This window comes from Cucurbita moschata, unplaced genomic scaffold, assembly GCF_002738365.1.
Source record: "Cucurbita moschata cultivar Rifu unplaced genomic scaffold, Cmos_1.0 Cmo_Scf00003, whole genome shotgun sequence".
In the NCBI taxonomy this organism is placed as follows: domain Eukaryota; kingdom Viridiplantae; phylum Streptophyta; class Magnoliopsida; order Cucurbitales; family Cucurbitaceae; genus Cucurbita; species Cucurbita moschata.
In genome coordinates, this window is record NW_019268519.1 from 95,303 (window position 1) to 110,130 (window position 14,828).

General features: G+C 38.4%; 4 protein-coding genes across 9 annotated transcripts; all 4 read right to left on the reverse strand.

The window, feature by feature from the left end:
• Nucleotides 1-546: 546 nt before the first annotated feature.
• On the reverse strand, nucleotides 547-2,192 carry LOC111440890 (omega-hydroxypalmitate O-feruloyl transferase-like). Its single transcript, XM_023077718.1, has 2 exons — nucleotides 1,558-2,192; nucleotides 547-1,466 (listed from the first exon to the last, which is right to left on the reverse strand). Exons 1-2 carry the CDS (start codon nucleotides 1,996-1,998, stop codon nucleotides 606-608), a joined length of 1,302 nt encoding a protein of 433 aa, XP_022933486.1. The 5' UTR covers nucleotides 1,999-2,192; the 3' UTR covers nucleotides 547-605.
• Nucleotides 2,193-2,511: 319 nt separating this feature from the next.
• On the reverse strand, nucleotides 2,512-7,340 carry LOC111440923 (protein DEK-like). The gene is made up of 11 exons (XM_023077754.1): nucleotides 6,566-7,340; nucleotides 6,452-6,485; nucleotides 5,497-5,576; nucleotides 5,296-5,355; nucleotides 5,047-5,157; nucleotides 4,881-4,961; nucleotides 4,731-4,805; nucleotides 3,601-4,102; nucleotides 3,224-3,321; nucleotides 3,098-3,128; nucleotides 2,512-3,019 (listed from the first exon to the last, which is right to left on the reverse strand). Exons 1-11 carry the CDS (start codon nucleotides 7,085-7,087, stop codon nucleotides 2,835-2,837), a joined length of 1,779 nt encoding a protein of 592 aa, XP_022933522.1. The 5' UTR covers nucleotides 7,088-7,340; the 3' UTR covers nucleotides 2,512-2,834.
• Nucleotides 7,341-8,706: 1,366 nt separating this feature from the next.
• LOC111440908 (surfeit locus protein 6-like) lies at nucleotides 8,707-12,197 on the reverse strand. Of its 5 annotated transcripts, XR_002710050.1 has the most exons (6): nucleotides 12,042-12,197; nucleotides 11,871-11,960; nucleotides 9,816-10,882; nucleotides 9,408-9,559; nucleotides 9,151-9,224; nucleotides 8,707-9,052 (listed from the first exon to the last, which is right to left on the reverse strand). XR_002710050.1 is itself a non-coding variant. In XM_023077739.1 (2 exons), exon 2 carries the CDS (start codon nucleotides 10,880-10,882, stop codon nucleotides 9,827-9,829), a length of 1,056 nt encoding a protein of 351 aa, XP_022933507.1. In that variant the 5' UTR covers nucleotides 11,871-12,197; the 3' UTR covers nucleotides 9,672-9,826. The 5 variants fall into 5 exon arrangements, 1 of the variants encoding a protein (XP_022933507.1); XR_002710048.1 differs by having other exon boundaries at nucleotides 8,707-9,072; nucleotides 11,871-12,197; XR_002710049.1 differs by lacking the exon at nucleotides 9,408-9,559 and having other exon boundaries at nucleotides 11,871-12,197.
• A 378-nt stretch (nucleotides 12,198-12,575) lies between these two features.
• On the reverse strand, nucleotides 12,576-14,045 carry LOC111440306 (heavy metal-associated isoprenylated plant protein 7-like). 2 transcript variants are annotated; one of them, XM_023077496.1, is made up of 4 exons: nucleotides 13,715-14,045; nucleotides 13,457-13,638; nucleotides 13,304-13,385; nucleotides 12,576-13,213 (listed from the first exon to the last, which is right to left on the reverse strand). In XM_023077496.1, exons 1-4 carry the CDS (start codon nucleotides 13,857-13,859, stop codon nucleotides 12,741-12,743), a joined length of 882 nt encoding a protein of 293 aa, XP_022933264.1. In that variant the 5' UTR covers nucleotides 13,860-14,045; the 3' UTR covers nucleotides 12,576-12,740. The 2 variants fall into 2 exon arrangements, with proteins under 2 accessions (XP_022933264.1, XP_022933263.1); XM_023077495.1 differs by having other exon boundaries at nucleotides 13,304-13,391; nucleotides 13,715-14,044.
• Nucleotides 14,046-14,828: the final 783 nt, after the last annotated feature.

Consider the following 14,828-nt stretch of genomic DNA (forward strand, 5'->3'; position numbering starts at 1 on the left):
TTTTTTTTTTTTTTTTTTTTTTTTTTTGTATGTTTTATATTATATATATATAAGTAAAATGTGATTTGGCTCTTAACCATTGCTTCATCATAATTTCCTATTAGCATACATTTCTTTGTATTGTTTAGTTAAAATTAAATTTATAATTACCAAAACTTAACTATATTTAATTAAAACCATATGTTTTATTGTAGTAAATAAAATATTATATATTCATTTAATTCACTAGCTTTAGATTTTTTACATTTTTTCATGCGCATGAACATTATTTTATGTAACCTTTATAATATTTGTATGGATATATCTATTAAGAACTTGAAATTATGAGAAAAATATTGACATAATATAATTATTAATTTTCGTATGATAGGATTACATTTAATTTTTGTAAATAATTAAAATTTTCAATTGGTTTTATTAAATTTATTTATTTGAGTATGATTATGAAGAGAGGGGGTAACTCTTTTAAAAAGGAGCAACTTTATTGGATAGAAGATTAATAAACCAAACACAGGAACATTCATGGAAAAATGTGGCTAATCACAAGAATTATAAATATAAATATAAAATAAAAATAAAATCATCCTGCCACATAATTTCTCCCTTCAAATTTGCATCGCCTTTTGGAAGATTTCCATGGCGGAAGCCGGAAGCCCCAAAAGAATATTTATACTCTTTCTTTCTTTCCCATGAGACAGGAACAGAATTACCTCTTTTTCCGGCAACGCCACCGGCCCTGAAAACACCGGCTCCCCCCACCCGAAGTCCGTCGTTTGAAAACCCAGCCTTGACCAAGTTGTTATCAACAAAGTCGCCGCCAGAGATGGCCTCGCTCTCGTGGTTTCGAAGTAATCGATGGCCGACCTCATGTAGCTATCTGTGATCATCTCCACCGCCTTCTGAACCACCCCCACCCCAAACGACAGTGGGTTTTCCAGAAGCTCGCCGGCGCTGCATAGTGAGTTGGTTAAAACGATGGCGTTTCCAGCGTACCCTTTTGGTATTGGGGGCTGAAATTTAGACCTTCCGTCGACGGCGAAGAGGAGCTTTGTTTGTTGATGGGGCTGCATTCTGAGAGCCTCTGTTCTTGCCCTCCACACAAACCCCGACAGCGCTTCAAATGTGGTGCACCTCGTCAAAACCCCATCTTCCAACGCTTGCTGTTTGAGCTTATTCAGCTTCTCCGGCTCAAAACAGAAGGACCTATAATGCATCTCTTGATCTCCATAAAGCTCGGAGGTGTTTGATATGTCTTCTATCTCAGCGAATTCGTGGTGGGGAAATTGGACCAGAGGAGGCTCTCGTGCTTTGAGAATGCTTCTATCTACAAACGGAGGGACGGCTAAAGGCAATCCCCTCGCAGTTTCACCCCACGAATTCACAAATTCCATTGCCGCAATCCCATCAAACATACAATGATTCAGACACAACCCCACAACGAATCCTCCACATTTGAACTTAGTCACCTGCCACATTGTAACATTGACGAAACCATTTGAACTTAGTCACCGAAGTTTGTATATAAGGAGGCAATAAATAAAGAGGTAGTTGTGAAACCTGTGCAACAAGAGGAGGCATCTGAAGTATGTTGGTAGCGCCAGGGATGTCATAAACAAGCTTGCCAAGAGTGTGGGGATCAGGCTTGGTTGTATCTCCAATGTCTTCAATGGAACAGTCCGCTTCAGCCTCCACAAACACAGCGCCCTCCGCCGTACAGTCCACAATAAGCTTCCTGTCGGGGCTGATGGTGAGCCGCCCAGCGAGGGGATAGTAATGAACAAGCACCTTGGAAAGAGCATCTTGAATGACTTGGGCAGCATCTTGGTTGCCTCTGGACTGTGAGGTAAAGCAGTAAATGGTGCGGACGATGACTGCAATGTTCTGGTCGAGGTTGGAGAGGAAGTAGAGACCATTTGGGGTCTCCTCTGCAGGAGTGATCAGAGTGGGCTGCTGCTGCTTGACGTTGAGTTGAGAAGCCTTTGTGCCGGAGTCCGCCATGTGACCCAAAATTCAAAGAGGAAGATTGTAGGAGGTGGGGGTTAGTAGGAAAGAGTGGAGTTGATATTATTATATATAAAGCAGAAGTAGGAAGCGAGATGGGTGGAGGTTGTGCCTAATTTCAGTCCACCACTCTGTTTTGTGTTTGTCCTGTTCTGAGAGTGGAGCGAGCCGGACTTGGTTTGGTTGGTGAGGGTTGGCGGCCCAACTCTCTCCACATACCCCCAAGGTCCCAAGCCCATCGCCGCCTTTTTTTTCTTTTTTCTTCAAGAGAACAAAAAAAGAAAACTTGTTGATCACCCACTTTCCCCTGCCAAATCAGCTCATTGTATTGACTATTCAGCGTGGGCTGTTCACCCACTTTCCCGCGCTAAATCAGCTTATTCTAGACATGGGCTGTGTAATTATATGTTTAATATATCATTAATTTATTCCATAGCCGCAAAACTAAAGATAATTTAGGATAAAATCCCATCTCCTTCAAGCCCTGTTATGAGAAACATATACATCAACTTCGCTATAGGAACTCACCATGAACAGCTTTGCATTATAATAATGTAAATTAGTAATCTATGGAGAGGGCTAAAATACAATTAGTTTGTGGGGGAAGGGGAAAAAAATGGGACTAAGCTAAGCTAAGGTAACATACAAAAATGCTAAATAATCGACACGATAATGATACGTGATACATGATACATTATACAGACGGTGGCAGAGATATGTAGACATTAACTGTAACAATCATACAAACAAACGGGGCTGGATGATCATCATTCAGGAATCCGTTCTGTGATGCTTTCTCAACTGAAAAGTAAGCATATTCCACTAAACAATCTCTAAGCATCCTTATCCTCGTCTTTGTCTTTGCCTTTGTCTTTGTCCGTCTCATCACCACCATCACCATCATCATCGGCTTCCTCTTCCTCTTCCTCATCCTCATCACTCATGTTATTTATCACATCTGTGATAATATCCTTCACCTCTGCTTTCCTATGCATCAAATCCACACCAAAGTGGGTACCTAATACAACACTTGCTATGTCAGCAAAATCAACACCCAATCTCTTTCATCAATATGTTGTAACAACACAAAACTTACCAAGTTGACTCAGAATGTCTGACAAAGTTGCCTGCACATGAAAAATATAAGAAAGTAAGAATTGACAATCGCATAATTTATTAACTATCCATACAACAATCCAACCTAACCGAAATTTGAACTTACAGTATTGAAATCCACTTGCTTCAGAATATTAACTACAACATCATGCATCTCCTCTCTGCTGGGTTCTTTCTTAACTTTCTTGCTGTTTTTTCCCTTGCCTGATATCATAGAGAAGGATAGCCATGAGTTCTCTTCCCAAAAATACAAGGATACCCAATAAAGTTCAAGTGCTTATTTCAAAATCATTGAAATGCTATACCCCTGATCTTAAACCACTAACTTCAACTAAGAAATAATTACTAGATAGGCCCCTTATCTTGTTTGAAACTAAAAAATTATGACGTTCCCCCCTCCCCCCGGGAAATAAAAAATAAGAGATTAGAAACTGAATGATCACAATAGTTAAAAGAGAAATGATTAGGAGCTAAGCATTTTACCTTGTTCTTCAACCAAAACCTTTGCAGGGGCTTTGCTTGTTCGTTTCTTGCCCGAAGATTTTTCCTTTACAGGCTTCTTTTCCTCAACTTTTTGCTTTTTTGACGTGCCCTTTGGTTTTGATGGTGAGCCAGCAGATTTTCCAGCATCAATTTTGTTTGAAGCTGAATTAGATGACTTTTTTGTGGATTTTGCAGCACCTTTGGCAGATTTTGCAGCAGTTTTCTTTGTAGAAGATTTTTCGACAAGTTTAGACCCAGAATCATCTTTGCCAGCCTTCTTGGATAAATTCTTCGGACTAGGCATTGGCTCTGGTGTCTTGTCATCCTCGTCTGATCTATCTTGTTCAATATTCTCTTCTTTCCATGCAGTCACATCGTCATCATTATTGCCATCCTTATCGTGAGAATCATCCTTCTCATTTGAAGTTTCAACTCTATCCTCCTCTTCCTCCTCAGCAACAGGCGACTGTTTTCTCTTCTTTGTAGGCTGTGATTTTTGTTTCTAGTGGGAAAATAAGTAATAATTTGTCAACTAACAGCAAGACAAAGGTTAGACACAAACTGGTAAATTCCCAAAAACATAAAAATGGAAAAGAGCCTTAACCCTCTATACTAAATAATGCACACCTCTATTTTAGCAAACAATCCCATAGGAGAGTAAATTGATGTCAATCCCATTATTCCCCTACGTGTGCAGTTGATATTTCAATGTTCTATACCAGCGAAGTTTTACCTTCATTTCATTGTACAATTTACATGTTCCTCTGGAAAAGTTTACATCTTTTTATTCACAAATGGGTTACCAGCCGTTGCCCGTTAACTAATTGCAAATCTGCTAGAGTTTCTTCTTCTCTTACATGTAGTAATATATAATCGCATGTTAAATAGCAGATCTCACAAAAGAAAACAATGTCAACAAAGTTGGGAATTTGAATCAGAACATTACAGAACCAACTAATCACTTTTGGACATTTGTATGCTGAATTCCCAATACATGCCAGGTATTCAAAAGTTCAATGTAACAATTGAACGATTTGGAAATTTCAAGGCATCAAACCCAAAGAAATGGAAAATTTTGATGCCATAAAAGAGTGTACAAATAAAACCATTAAATACTAAAGAATGAATACCTTAGCAGGTACTTCTGCAGAATCTCCAGAACCAACGACCTTTCCTGAACTGGCCCTCCGTCGCTTTCTGCCTTTCTGAAATACAGACAGACATCAAGCGTTTAACAGTAAACAATTGACGTTGCACAGAAAACAATGATTAAATAAAACCTGCTCCTTGTCAGCCAGCAAAACATCAGTTGTAGCATGTGGGGACTCCAAAAATTCTAATAACTTTGCTGAGAGTTCCTCCTGAAGACATAAGACCAGAAAAATTTGAGACAGAACAAAAAGCTTCAACACATGCTATAGTAAAGATATTGGCTCTAATTCTTGCCTTCTTTACAGTGGTTTTGTTTATTGGGATATTTAGCACATCACAAAAATCCACCAATTTTTCTTTGACGCACTTCTCAAGCTTCTCCTTTACCCTTGACCTATGTTTTTCCTGTCAACAACACATGAACACATGAACCAAAAATACGTATACAGCTGCAAAATGAGAAATTAATACTACATTTTCAATTGAGGTCATATTACAACACATCCTTATAAGAAAGACAGTAAAAGGTAGATAATGAAATACCTCATTATCAATCCAAACATAACCTGAAAACTGGCTTATATTCCTCTTCAAGGTTTGAGCCTGCATAAAATAGGCATTCCAATATGCATAAAAAATTTACTACAAAACACTAACAAAGTAAAGATAGAATGGATAATTAAAAATGAAACATTGCAACAACAAAATAGCTGCAAAGAAAAAAAATATATATATTTTTATCACCTTTGCTTTCTTTCCAAACAGAATTGTATGTAGTAGCTGCAGATTGTCATCAGCTTTTCTCTTTGACAGTTTGAAAGCCACTAAAATAGTTTTCATTGTTAGCTACAAAGGATAAGTACATTCAAAAGACCACAGTAGGTTTACAAGAGAAATTCCAGACAGCATTAGTTTTGAAGCCCAGAACTATGCAATTTGCTCGAGGCAAGGCAGATTCTCACAAGATCAGACTCGGACATGATAAGACTGATGAACCACTACACCATTTTAGCATACAAGCTAAAAAAATGTTTTGAACTATATAAAAACACGCAAACACTCAGTCAACACATGCATGAATACTTCTAAGACGTTTACTAATGGTCTCCAAACCAATTGAATTTGAACATTTGACCAACCTAGGGTGGCTTATCGTAACAGTTTCAAATTTCTAAGTCCTTTCACATCTACAGACAATTTCCCCCTTAACAAGCATAATCATTCAAGGATTCCTAGAGTCTATGATATAACTGCCCAGATTGAGTTGTATTGCACTTGAAAACCAAACACAAGCGATGTCAGATAAAAAAAAATGGAGACATAGGGCAATAATGCACTGAAAACCGTCAAAAGAAGCTGCACTGGAAAAGTTAAACAACAGATAGAACGACAATCCAATGGTGAGATGAAGAAGAAATATATCAGTACCAAAAATAAAGTAAGAGATGGTGTTAAATATAATAGAACAGTCTGCACTCGACTGATCGAGCAGATTAACAGATCACGTGAGTTAAAGGTAAAAATATAAGAATTCTGCAAAAACAACGGCCACGACAAGGACTAGAAGAAGACGCCATAGTTGAAACAATGATAAATATAAGAGTGGCAGGAGACAAGACTAGCCCACGTCAACTACTAAAGAACAGCAAGCATTTATCTGAATTGAGATGGAAAGTATTACATGACAATCAAGACATACCATTTGGAATATCCTTGAGGCTAGAGCCGCGGCCCTGAGACACAAGAAGCGCAATTTAAGAAAAAAAAAAGGCTCCCCAGACGTCAAGAAAACATACAATGAACACCGACATACCGTCTCAATTGAGAGAACTTTGCTTGCAGAAGACCTCCCCAGTCTGCCTGGGGATGGCGCGGAATACCGCTCTACTGTCTTTCTCTCCCTGGCTGGCCTCTCAATTGTCGGCGTGACCGGGTCTTTTAACTCTATCTTCTCGGCAGATTTCTTCCTGGATTTGGCAGATGTTCTTTTATCCTTCTTCGTATCTGTCTTGGGTTCCTCACTTCCTTCCTCCTCTGCGCTGACTTCGCCTTTCTTGTCGACAGTCTTATCTTCGGAATTGTCATTAGCAGCAGTGCCCTGTTCCACAGCCGATTCAAGAATTTCCGGGTCGCGCTTCTGCTCGTTAATCTCCTCGGGCTTAGAATCACCATTTAGCTCTTCAGGACGGCCCTCCACAGTAGAAGCTTCTGCTATGACAGCCACGTCAGTGTCTTCTTTTTCCGGGTCTTCGGGTTGGTTAGTGTGATGCTGTTTCCCCTGGACAGGAGGAGCTTCATCCTCTGGTTTGTTATGTTGCAGGTGTTGAGACGCCATGGAAGTTGGAAAGAAGAGAAAACCTGAGAATTAGTGGAAGAGAGAAGTAGAGAAGCAGAAAGTGGGGAAAGAGTTGGGATTGGGAACTGGGGAGAAACCCTCGAAGGAGAGAGAGGGATTTTGGAGTGAGAAGGCGTAGAAAGAGAGAGAGAGACGGAGATGGGATCGGGTCGGGGGAATTGAGTTAGTTGTTCGGAGTGGCAAATGAAATGTGAGTAGGGCGGGGAGAAGAAGCGGGCTTTTAGAAATTTACAACCCAAAACTCAAAATTTTAGCGCTCTCTTTAATGTCAGTGCATCACAATCAGTGTTCTTCTATTCTTTAACGTCGATCGCTCGCGCTTACAGATATTTATAATTTTGGTTGTACACGCGCGCACACATATATCTTGTTTAATAAATTTTAACTTAAATGCATGCCCTTCCAAATGTAGTTATGAATATTACATGCACTAAAAGTTAACTAACCCATCATTTATCTACTATGCAATTGTATCCTAAAAAAGGTTATTGAGAACGATGACTAATTTAGATGGGAGAGAATGTCACAATTATAATAGGAGGTTGTGACTTCACGTGCAGACAATACAAAGTGGTGACACGAAAGTTGCGCCCAACTGGGCACGCAAGGCCTAAGACAAGATGAGTATCGTGACGCGACTAAAGAGGACGATAAATTATCCAACACCCCATAGAAAGTGTGCATTGAAGCTAAATTGAGGCGTAAACAAGATAGAGATAATGATGTCAATATCAAAGACGAACTTGATAAAGGTCAAATAAGGCCCCAAATCTTAAACTCAAAAGTTGGAGTTTTGGTATGAATTAAGCCGATCTATATGAAATATAAATGCTAGCCAAATTTTCTGTTGATCATACCCTCAATGGACACTCCACAGGACCGTATGACCCTTCACCAATATCATGTCTATAACTCATGTACCAAATGTGTCTCATAAATCACTATAGGGGGAGGTATGAAGTCAGCTCTCCACTGCCCCTGGGCTCCATGGCCTAAGCGAGCTATCTTGTGTGGACACACATGTTTGTCATAGCGTGGACAAGCGTTGTTAGACGAGTGCATTAGACATCTTCTTTTGAAACGAGTTTTTAAAAAACAGTGTCGGACGACACAAGTACATCCAACGTATGTGTCGAAGGTTGATATATGCACTCGATATCTAATACGATATCCATAAATGACTCAGCATGGATATGGAAGGGTTCATGCCTCGATATAACCCATATGGATGAATGTTCGGGATGTCCCATTGATATGATCGGCTCATGAGTCGATTCTCAATAGATATGTCCAAGCAAGCTACGATGGCTGATGACATCCCAAAACTTAAGATGATATCATAATATGCAGGTCATGTTGCTCATATCCAAGATGACGAGTTAAGATGTGACGTTGCACATGAATGACCTTGACTTAGAGTAGAGGTAAAGTCGAACAAGATGAGTTGGTTAGTCATTTTTTCTTTATAGAAAATCCTCCAGTTTTGGGTATAATTGCAAAACTTACTAAAAAGTAATCATTTATATGTTTATGTGGTCGCCCTTACCACATTGAGGATTGACAATGACAAAGGGTAAGAGTGAAGAAGAGAGGGTAACAGGTACAGAAAGTAAGAGAAATGTGGGGTTAGGCAGAGACCGTCATATTAACTCTCTTACATCGCAGTAATACTAGAATGAAAAGACGTGCAACTTATACACAGTTTTGGATGAATTGAAATTCTTTAAACTGTCTATATACAAAGCCAATACCAATTATTTTCGCACACCATACGAAAACAAGAGACATGTGTACCAGTTAGTGAATCAACGCATCAGGAGAATTGCTTCCCAAACCATGTTTCTTAATCTGCAGCCTCACGAATCTTTCATACAAGAAAGCTGCACCTGTGGCAGAACCAGCCATGCCCCAAATACCAATTTCACCCAATACCAAACTGCTATCCTGCAACGCAAATAATGAAGCTGTCACTGTTCTTTCAGCCACGAATTAAAACCATGTTATTGAAAACAAAAAGGGGGGAATCTAGAATTTCCACTCACCACTCTAACAAAGGTTGCAGAACAACCATCTCCGTGAGAGTGAGAAAGGAATAGATGATCCAGTAAGCCAACCACTGCTCATCGTCCAATTTCGATGTTATTGAAAACAGAGATCACAAATTAATTAGCCAAAAAAGAAAAAGAAAAGGAAAACCCTCATATAAAAAACAATAATTCTTCTTTCCTCGCGTGTCTTTGAATTTAGCACCAATTCGTTGAAATATTATTGTTAAGTTAAAACTTAAAACTTTGATTACCCCATCTTAATTCACATGTTCCTTCTTTTCCTGCTGGTCCTGGTCGGTGAACTTGTCCACTCCTCTGTCGTAACACCATTTGACCGACCCCCCACCCCCTGCGCTTTCCTGCTCACCATTCTTGCCTCCAGATTCAATGCGTACTTATTTACCTAACAAATTTCTATACCTTAATTCTATTTGCTTAGTAGTTTCGGAAGTATTTTAAGATTATCATTTACGGTGGGAAAATATTACTCAAGACATTGCATGGCTCTTTTTTTCCTTCAAGCGAAGAACAAGAGACGTGGTTTAAAACAATTTCTTGTTTTTCATTCTCTATTGTTTTCACTGAGAAAGAAACATAAATATGTTAAAGCTACTAACGAAAAACAGGGCAGCAACTGCATTTCAAAGGTAAAACAAAACCTGCTTTCACTTTATGGGGTGCTTCCGTTGATGAAACCTTCTTTACGACCTTCAAAGCCAGGACGCATAAGTTTCTTCTCCCTCTTTGTAATTCGCCGCATCTTCTTATCATGAATTTTCTGTGAAATGTTTTCTGACCTCTTTTGTTGTCTTTCTGCTTTCATCTTCTGGGTTGTTTCAATCCTATCCTTCCATTTCTCGACATTCTTTAGCTGCTGTTTCTTTTCCTTCTTTAAGCTCTTCATCAGGAGTTTTGGATCATCGTGAACCTTAGCCCCCGCAGCTCTACTTGTGGCTGCTTTCCAAGAATGCTTCTTTGAGATTATCTCGCCTTTCTCAGGATCTCTCTTTGCTTCGTCTAATTTTTTAGCTCTTTCAAGCTCCTCCAACTTGGAGAGCTTTCTCTTCTTTTTCTTCCCATGCTCTTCTTCAGTCCCGAGTTTGACATGACTGAATGCAAGTTCTTTAGAGGCTTCGTCTACATTCTTCTCCACTTCATCTCTTGAGTGGTGGCCTGCTAATTTCTTTTCCTCGGGCCCATGTTCTCTCTTGCGTTTCTTCTGAATAAGTTCCCTCCTCTCATTTCTTTCATTCCTCTTCTTTTCCCTATTCGAACATCCTGTATTTCTATTTGCTCGGAACTCTTCAATCTTTCGATGAAGACGTTGTCGAAGCTCTTCATATGTAACTGATTGAACATCACCATCCAACCCAGACGTTACTGGCTTAACATCCATTTCATTATCATCACTTTCATCTTTTAACTTGTTCTTTTCCAAGTTTTGCTTCAGCAAATCAAGGGTTGATCTAGCTGACTTTTCAGGATCCATTCGATCTCTTCGAGCTTTCTTAAGATTTTCCTTTGATTCCTTCTTAGCCAAAGCCTTCTCAGTGTTGCTAAGGCCCTGAAACCAAGGTTTGTCATTTTCGTCATTAGGTAAGTAGAATCTTGCAGGGATGAGCTCCACTAACTTGTCGAAGAACATTGCATGCTGATGAATGATAGACTTCAAATCAACAATAGTAGAGACGGAAGTTGTAGCTGTCTTCGACTTTTTGCTTTTCATCTGCAGAATTAATCTCACCACTTAGTCCAAAAATTATTCACTTAGTTACAACCAGAGATAAGGAAAACAAACTTTCACCAAAAGAAAATGTACAAACTGAGATAACGAACAAGTAAAAGACGTGAGAATATCAGGAAGTAGGCATTCTTCACTTCCGTATCTTTCGCTAATTGCAGCAACACAAATAAACAATGGAGACCATGTGGTAGAGCAAGTGAATGAAATTTTTTGACACACAATTTTCACATTTCTCCAATATTCATGAAGTCCAAGGCGGAGTAATAAACAAGCATTCAGTAACAAAAATAAAGAACTCATTCCTAGAGTGCTCCTAGCTTGGTGTCAATATAAAACAACGTTTACGTTCAATAAAGTTGGTTGCTTCAATTGTCTACTACAGTTGCAAGATGCCGAAAAACTACGAAAAGGAATCGAAGTAAGAATCAATCAACCACGGATACTTTAGCTTGGGTCGTGTATCTATGTGCAGTTCACGAAGAACAGCCCAATACTCATTGAATATGCGTCCCTACATTTAATTAGTATATTAGATTCATGTCAAACACTTGTCAAAGAGTTGAGATGGTGTTGGATATTTGAAACATAGCGCTGGACTAAAATTGACAATTCTCGCATTTATTAATTTACTTTCGTTCCAAAACTGGAATGGAATACATAGGAGAACAATAGTAAATTTTGAGTGTGGAAATATAAGATTTCTTTTTTTCTTTAAAAATAGGTGCAGAACATACCCGATTTAATTGTGTCTCTAAGATGTTATATAAAATTTTAAAAATAAAAAACAAGTAGCTGGAGTTCGGGTTGATGCTTTGAAAATTAGGTTGATGCCTCCAGTCAACTAACTAATTATTTCGTCATAAACAAACGAACACAAATCAACTAGATTCTCGGAGAAAAGAAAACTGTAAATGCAAGTGCTGGCTCCTGCTATTAGTTCAGCAGAAACAGTGATTGTTAAAAAGCCTACCTTGACGAAGAGCTTGAGATAGATTTCGTCGGAGTAGGAGCGGGCCACCCGATCTTCTTGTTCTCGCCTGTTGCCACCAGATCAAAACCGCTGTAAGACAAACAACATGCAATTCAGACATTGACGTACGCCATTGAACGCAAAACGGGAGGGAGAAGGAAAGAGATGGACCATTGGAGCTATTAGTGGAGGCCGTAGAGTCTGTCCTATTGGGTGAAACAGGGAAGGGAGAAGGCAGCTAGGGTTTTCCAAAACCCCTTCGTTGGCCAATTTAGAATGGGGCGACGACGCCTTGCTACTCGAATGTGGCGCTAAACCCCTTCATTAGCTTATTCAACTATTTGATTCTTGTACCCCTACAGAAGTTAAATCTTAATCGTTCACGTGTACGATCAGATTTGTCTAGAAAAAAATACAGGGCTTTTCTTTTCTTTTGAGATAAATAACATGGTTTTTCTTTAATTTATCTTTTTATGGAAAATAATAAATTATAGCCGCGAATTAAAACTCAATTATATCCGCCAGTATACTTCTCCACGTTATTTTATTACAAATATAATACTTGTTTCAGATTTTATAAGCTACAAAATCTACTTGAATTTATTAGATTTTACTTAAATTTAAATTTTTTTATCAGATATCATTTTTATTTTTATTTTTATTAGGTGAAATATATTTATAATAAGTTGAATATAGTAATTGGAAAAAGAAAAAAAAGGAGGTTATACTTCGTTTCATGGAGGAAGTGGGTGTTCATAAAAAGCAAATTCAAAGAAAGTAGGAAACTTCATAACATAAGCCCCCATTACTCTATAACATATGATACCAAAATCCAGAGAATTCCACGGCTTCTATTTTCTTCATTTTACTTCACATCACGGAACACCCATTTGGATTCTCGTCGCTGAACATCTGGGGTGGATCTGCGTGCCCGATCACCGCCATATCCGCCGCCGAGTAAGCCATCGCCGGCGGATACGAATACATTTCCATTATGTGCCTTTCCGGGTTATTAAGGTGATGATATTCATTCTTCTTCACTTCCACCACCTTTACACCATCTTCCGCCGCCGGATCGCCTGCGGCTTTCTCCTCGACTTTACTTTCTTCATCCACCTTTTTCTCACTTTCGGCTCCCTCGCCGGCATCGCCTTTTTTCTCTTCCGCGTCTTCTTCTACAGTTTCTCCAGCATTATTACCCGGCGTAATTTCCGGCTCTTGCTTCACAATCGCCACGTGCTTTCCGGTTCTCCGGTGAACATATTCAACCAACGCCGCCGGATCGACGGCTCCTTTCACCGTGACCTGCGAGCTTTTTAGATCCGGGTCCACCGATTCAACACCTAACCAATTCAAATATCCAACTCGGATTATAAAAATTTAAAAAAAAAAAAAAAAGTGAAATTAAGTAATTTATAGAAGGAAAATTAAACCTTTCAGCCTTTTTATCCTTGTTTTGATTTCTTGAGCACAAGCCTCACAATGCATGTGAACTTCCAAGACGACAGTTGAAATCTGATGCTGCAAATTAAATAATTAAATATAAAATATATAGTGAGAAATAAAGAGTAGAAGTGGAAGAGAACCTGTGGTTTGTTGTCCTCTGTTTTGGGGCGGTCGATGGGTTCTAGGATTGGGGAGATCAACTCCACGCGTCTATGGCTTTTCCTCTGAAGTCTCTCCAAAATCTTCAACGGATCAGCCTTCTCCCCTTTCATTTTAACCACTACTCTCTGAGTTAAACAATCCGTCTCCACATTTTCAACCCCTAAAAAGTAACACAAAAAAGAACCAATCATTAATCTTTACAAACTTCAGTAAATATAATGACAGTAAAATCAAACCATGGAAGCCCTTGAGGCAGCGGCGGACCCTGCGCGCGCAGCCTTCGCAGTGCATAAAAACAGTGAGCACAATGTCCTGAATGGATGGTTGTTGGATGGGCTCTGGTTCTTTGGGTGGCTCCTCGGCTTTTGAGTCCTCCCCCATTGGAATGGATGGAGGCGGTCAGAGAAGAAGAAGAGCAAAGCAGTGGCACCGAGTTGGTAGGGCGTGGGGTCTTATAATGGGCAGAGGTTCATATTTAGGACACAAAATTCGGATCCTGCGGCTTTGTGTCGTTTGTGGGCATGTAGTAAGGGTACCACAGAGTTTGTGTTGTGTATGATGATGATGATATATGAAGAAAAAATAAAGAGGTTATAAATACAAGAACCCCAAATTAATGGAACATTTATTATCTTATTATTCCACTTCCTCACTTTTTTACCTCCCTTTTATTCATTACATATAAACAAACCAAATTCAATTTCTCACCACTGTATTAAATATCACGGATTCATTTCCTTTTATTATTTACTACTTTTAATAATAATTCAATGAATTTGTGTATTTATATTATTAAATGTCCTTCCTATGGACAGGATGTTGTCGGAAGGATATCTTTCTTTCTTTCTTTCTTTCTTTCTTTTTTTTAATTACCCATGGAAATACGTTAAATTTTAGTACTTTCATTTTAAATTTAGTTAGAATTTTTAAAAAACTCAATTACATTTTTTTTTTTTTAATCGAGTCGGTTGTTTTTTAGTTTACATTTTTACTTCAACCCGCGCTCTAATCACTTCCCTTATAATTTACATTGAATTTAATTTTTGCAAACAATTTTTTACGATAAAAGAATTTTGGATTTTTAGTTAAATTTTAAAAATAATATAAGATTTTATTGACTTTTATCTTTAAAAATATTTTTTAAAATAGACAATAAAAACAAATAAATTAATAGGTAAATCATAATTATTTAGTTTTTTTTTTTTTAATTATGTTTGCTTTCTCAATTATCTGCCATACGATATCTCTTAACAAAAGAATTTAAATTCTTAATCAAATTAATAATTTTTTAAAAACTATATATGTTTTCCCAAAATTAGCTGATTTTTAAAAAATACAAACAAAATAAGG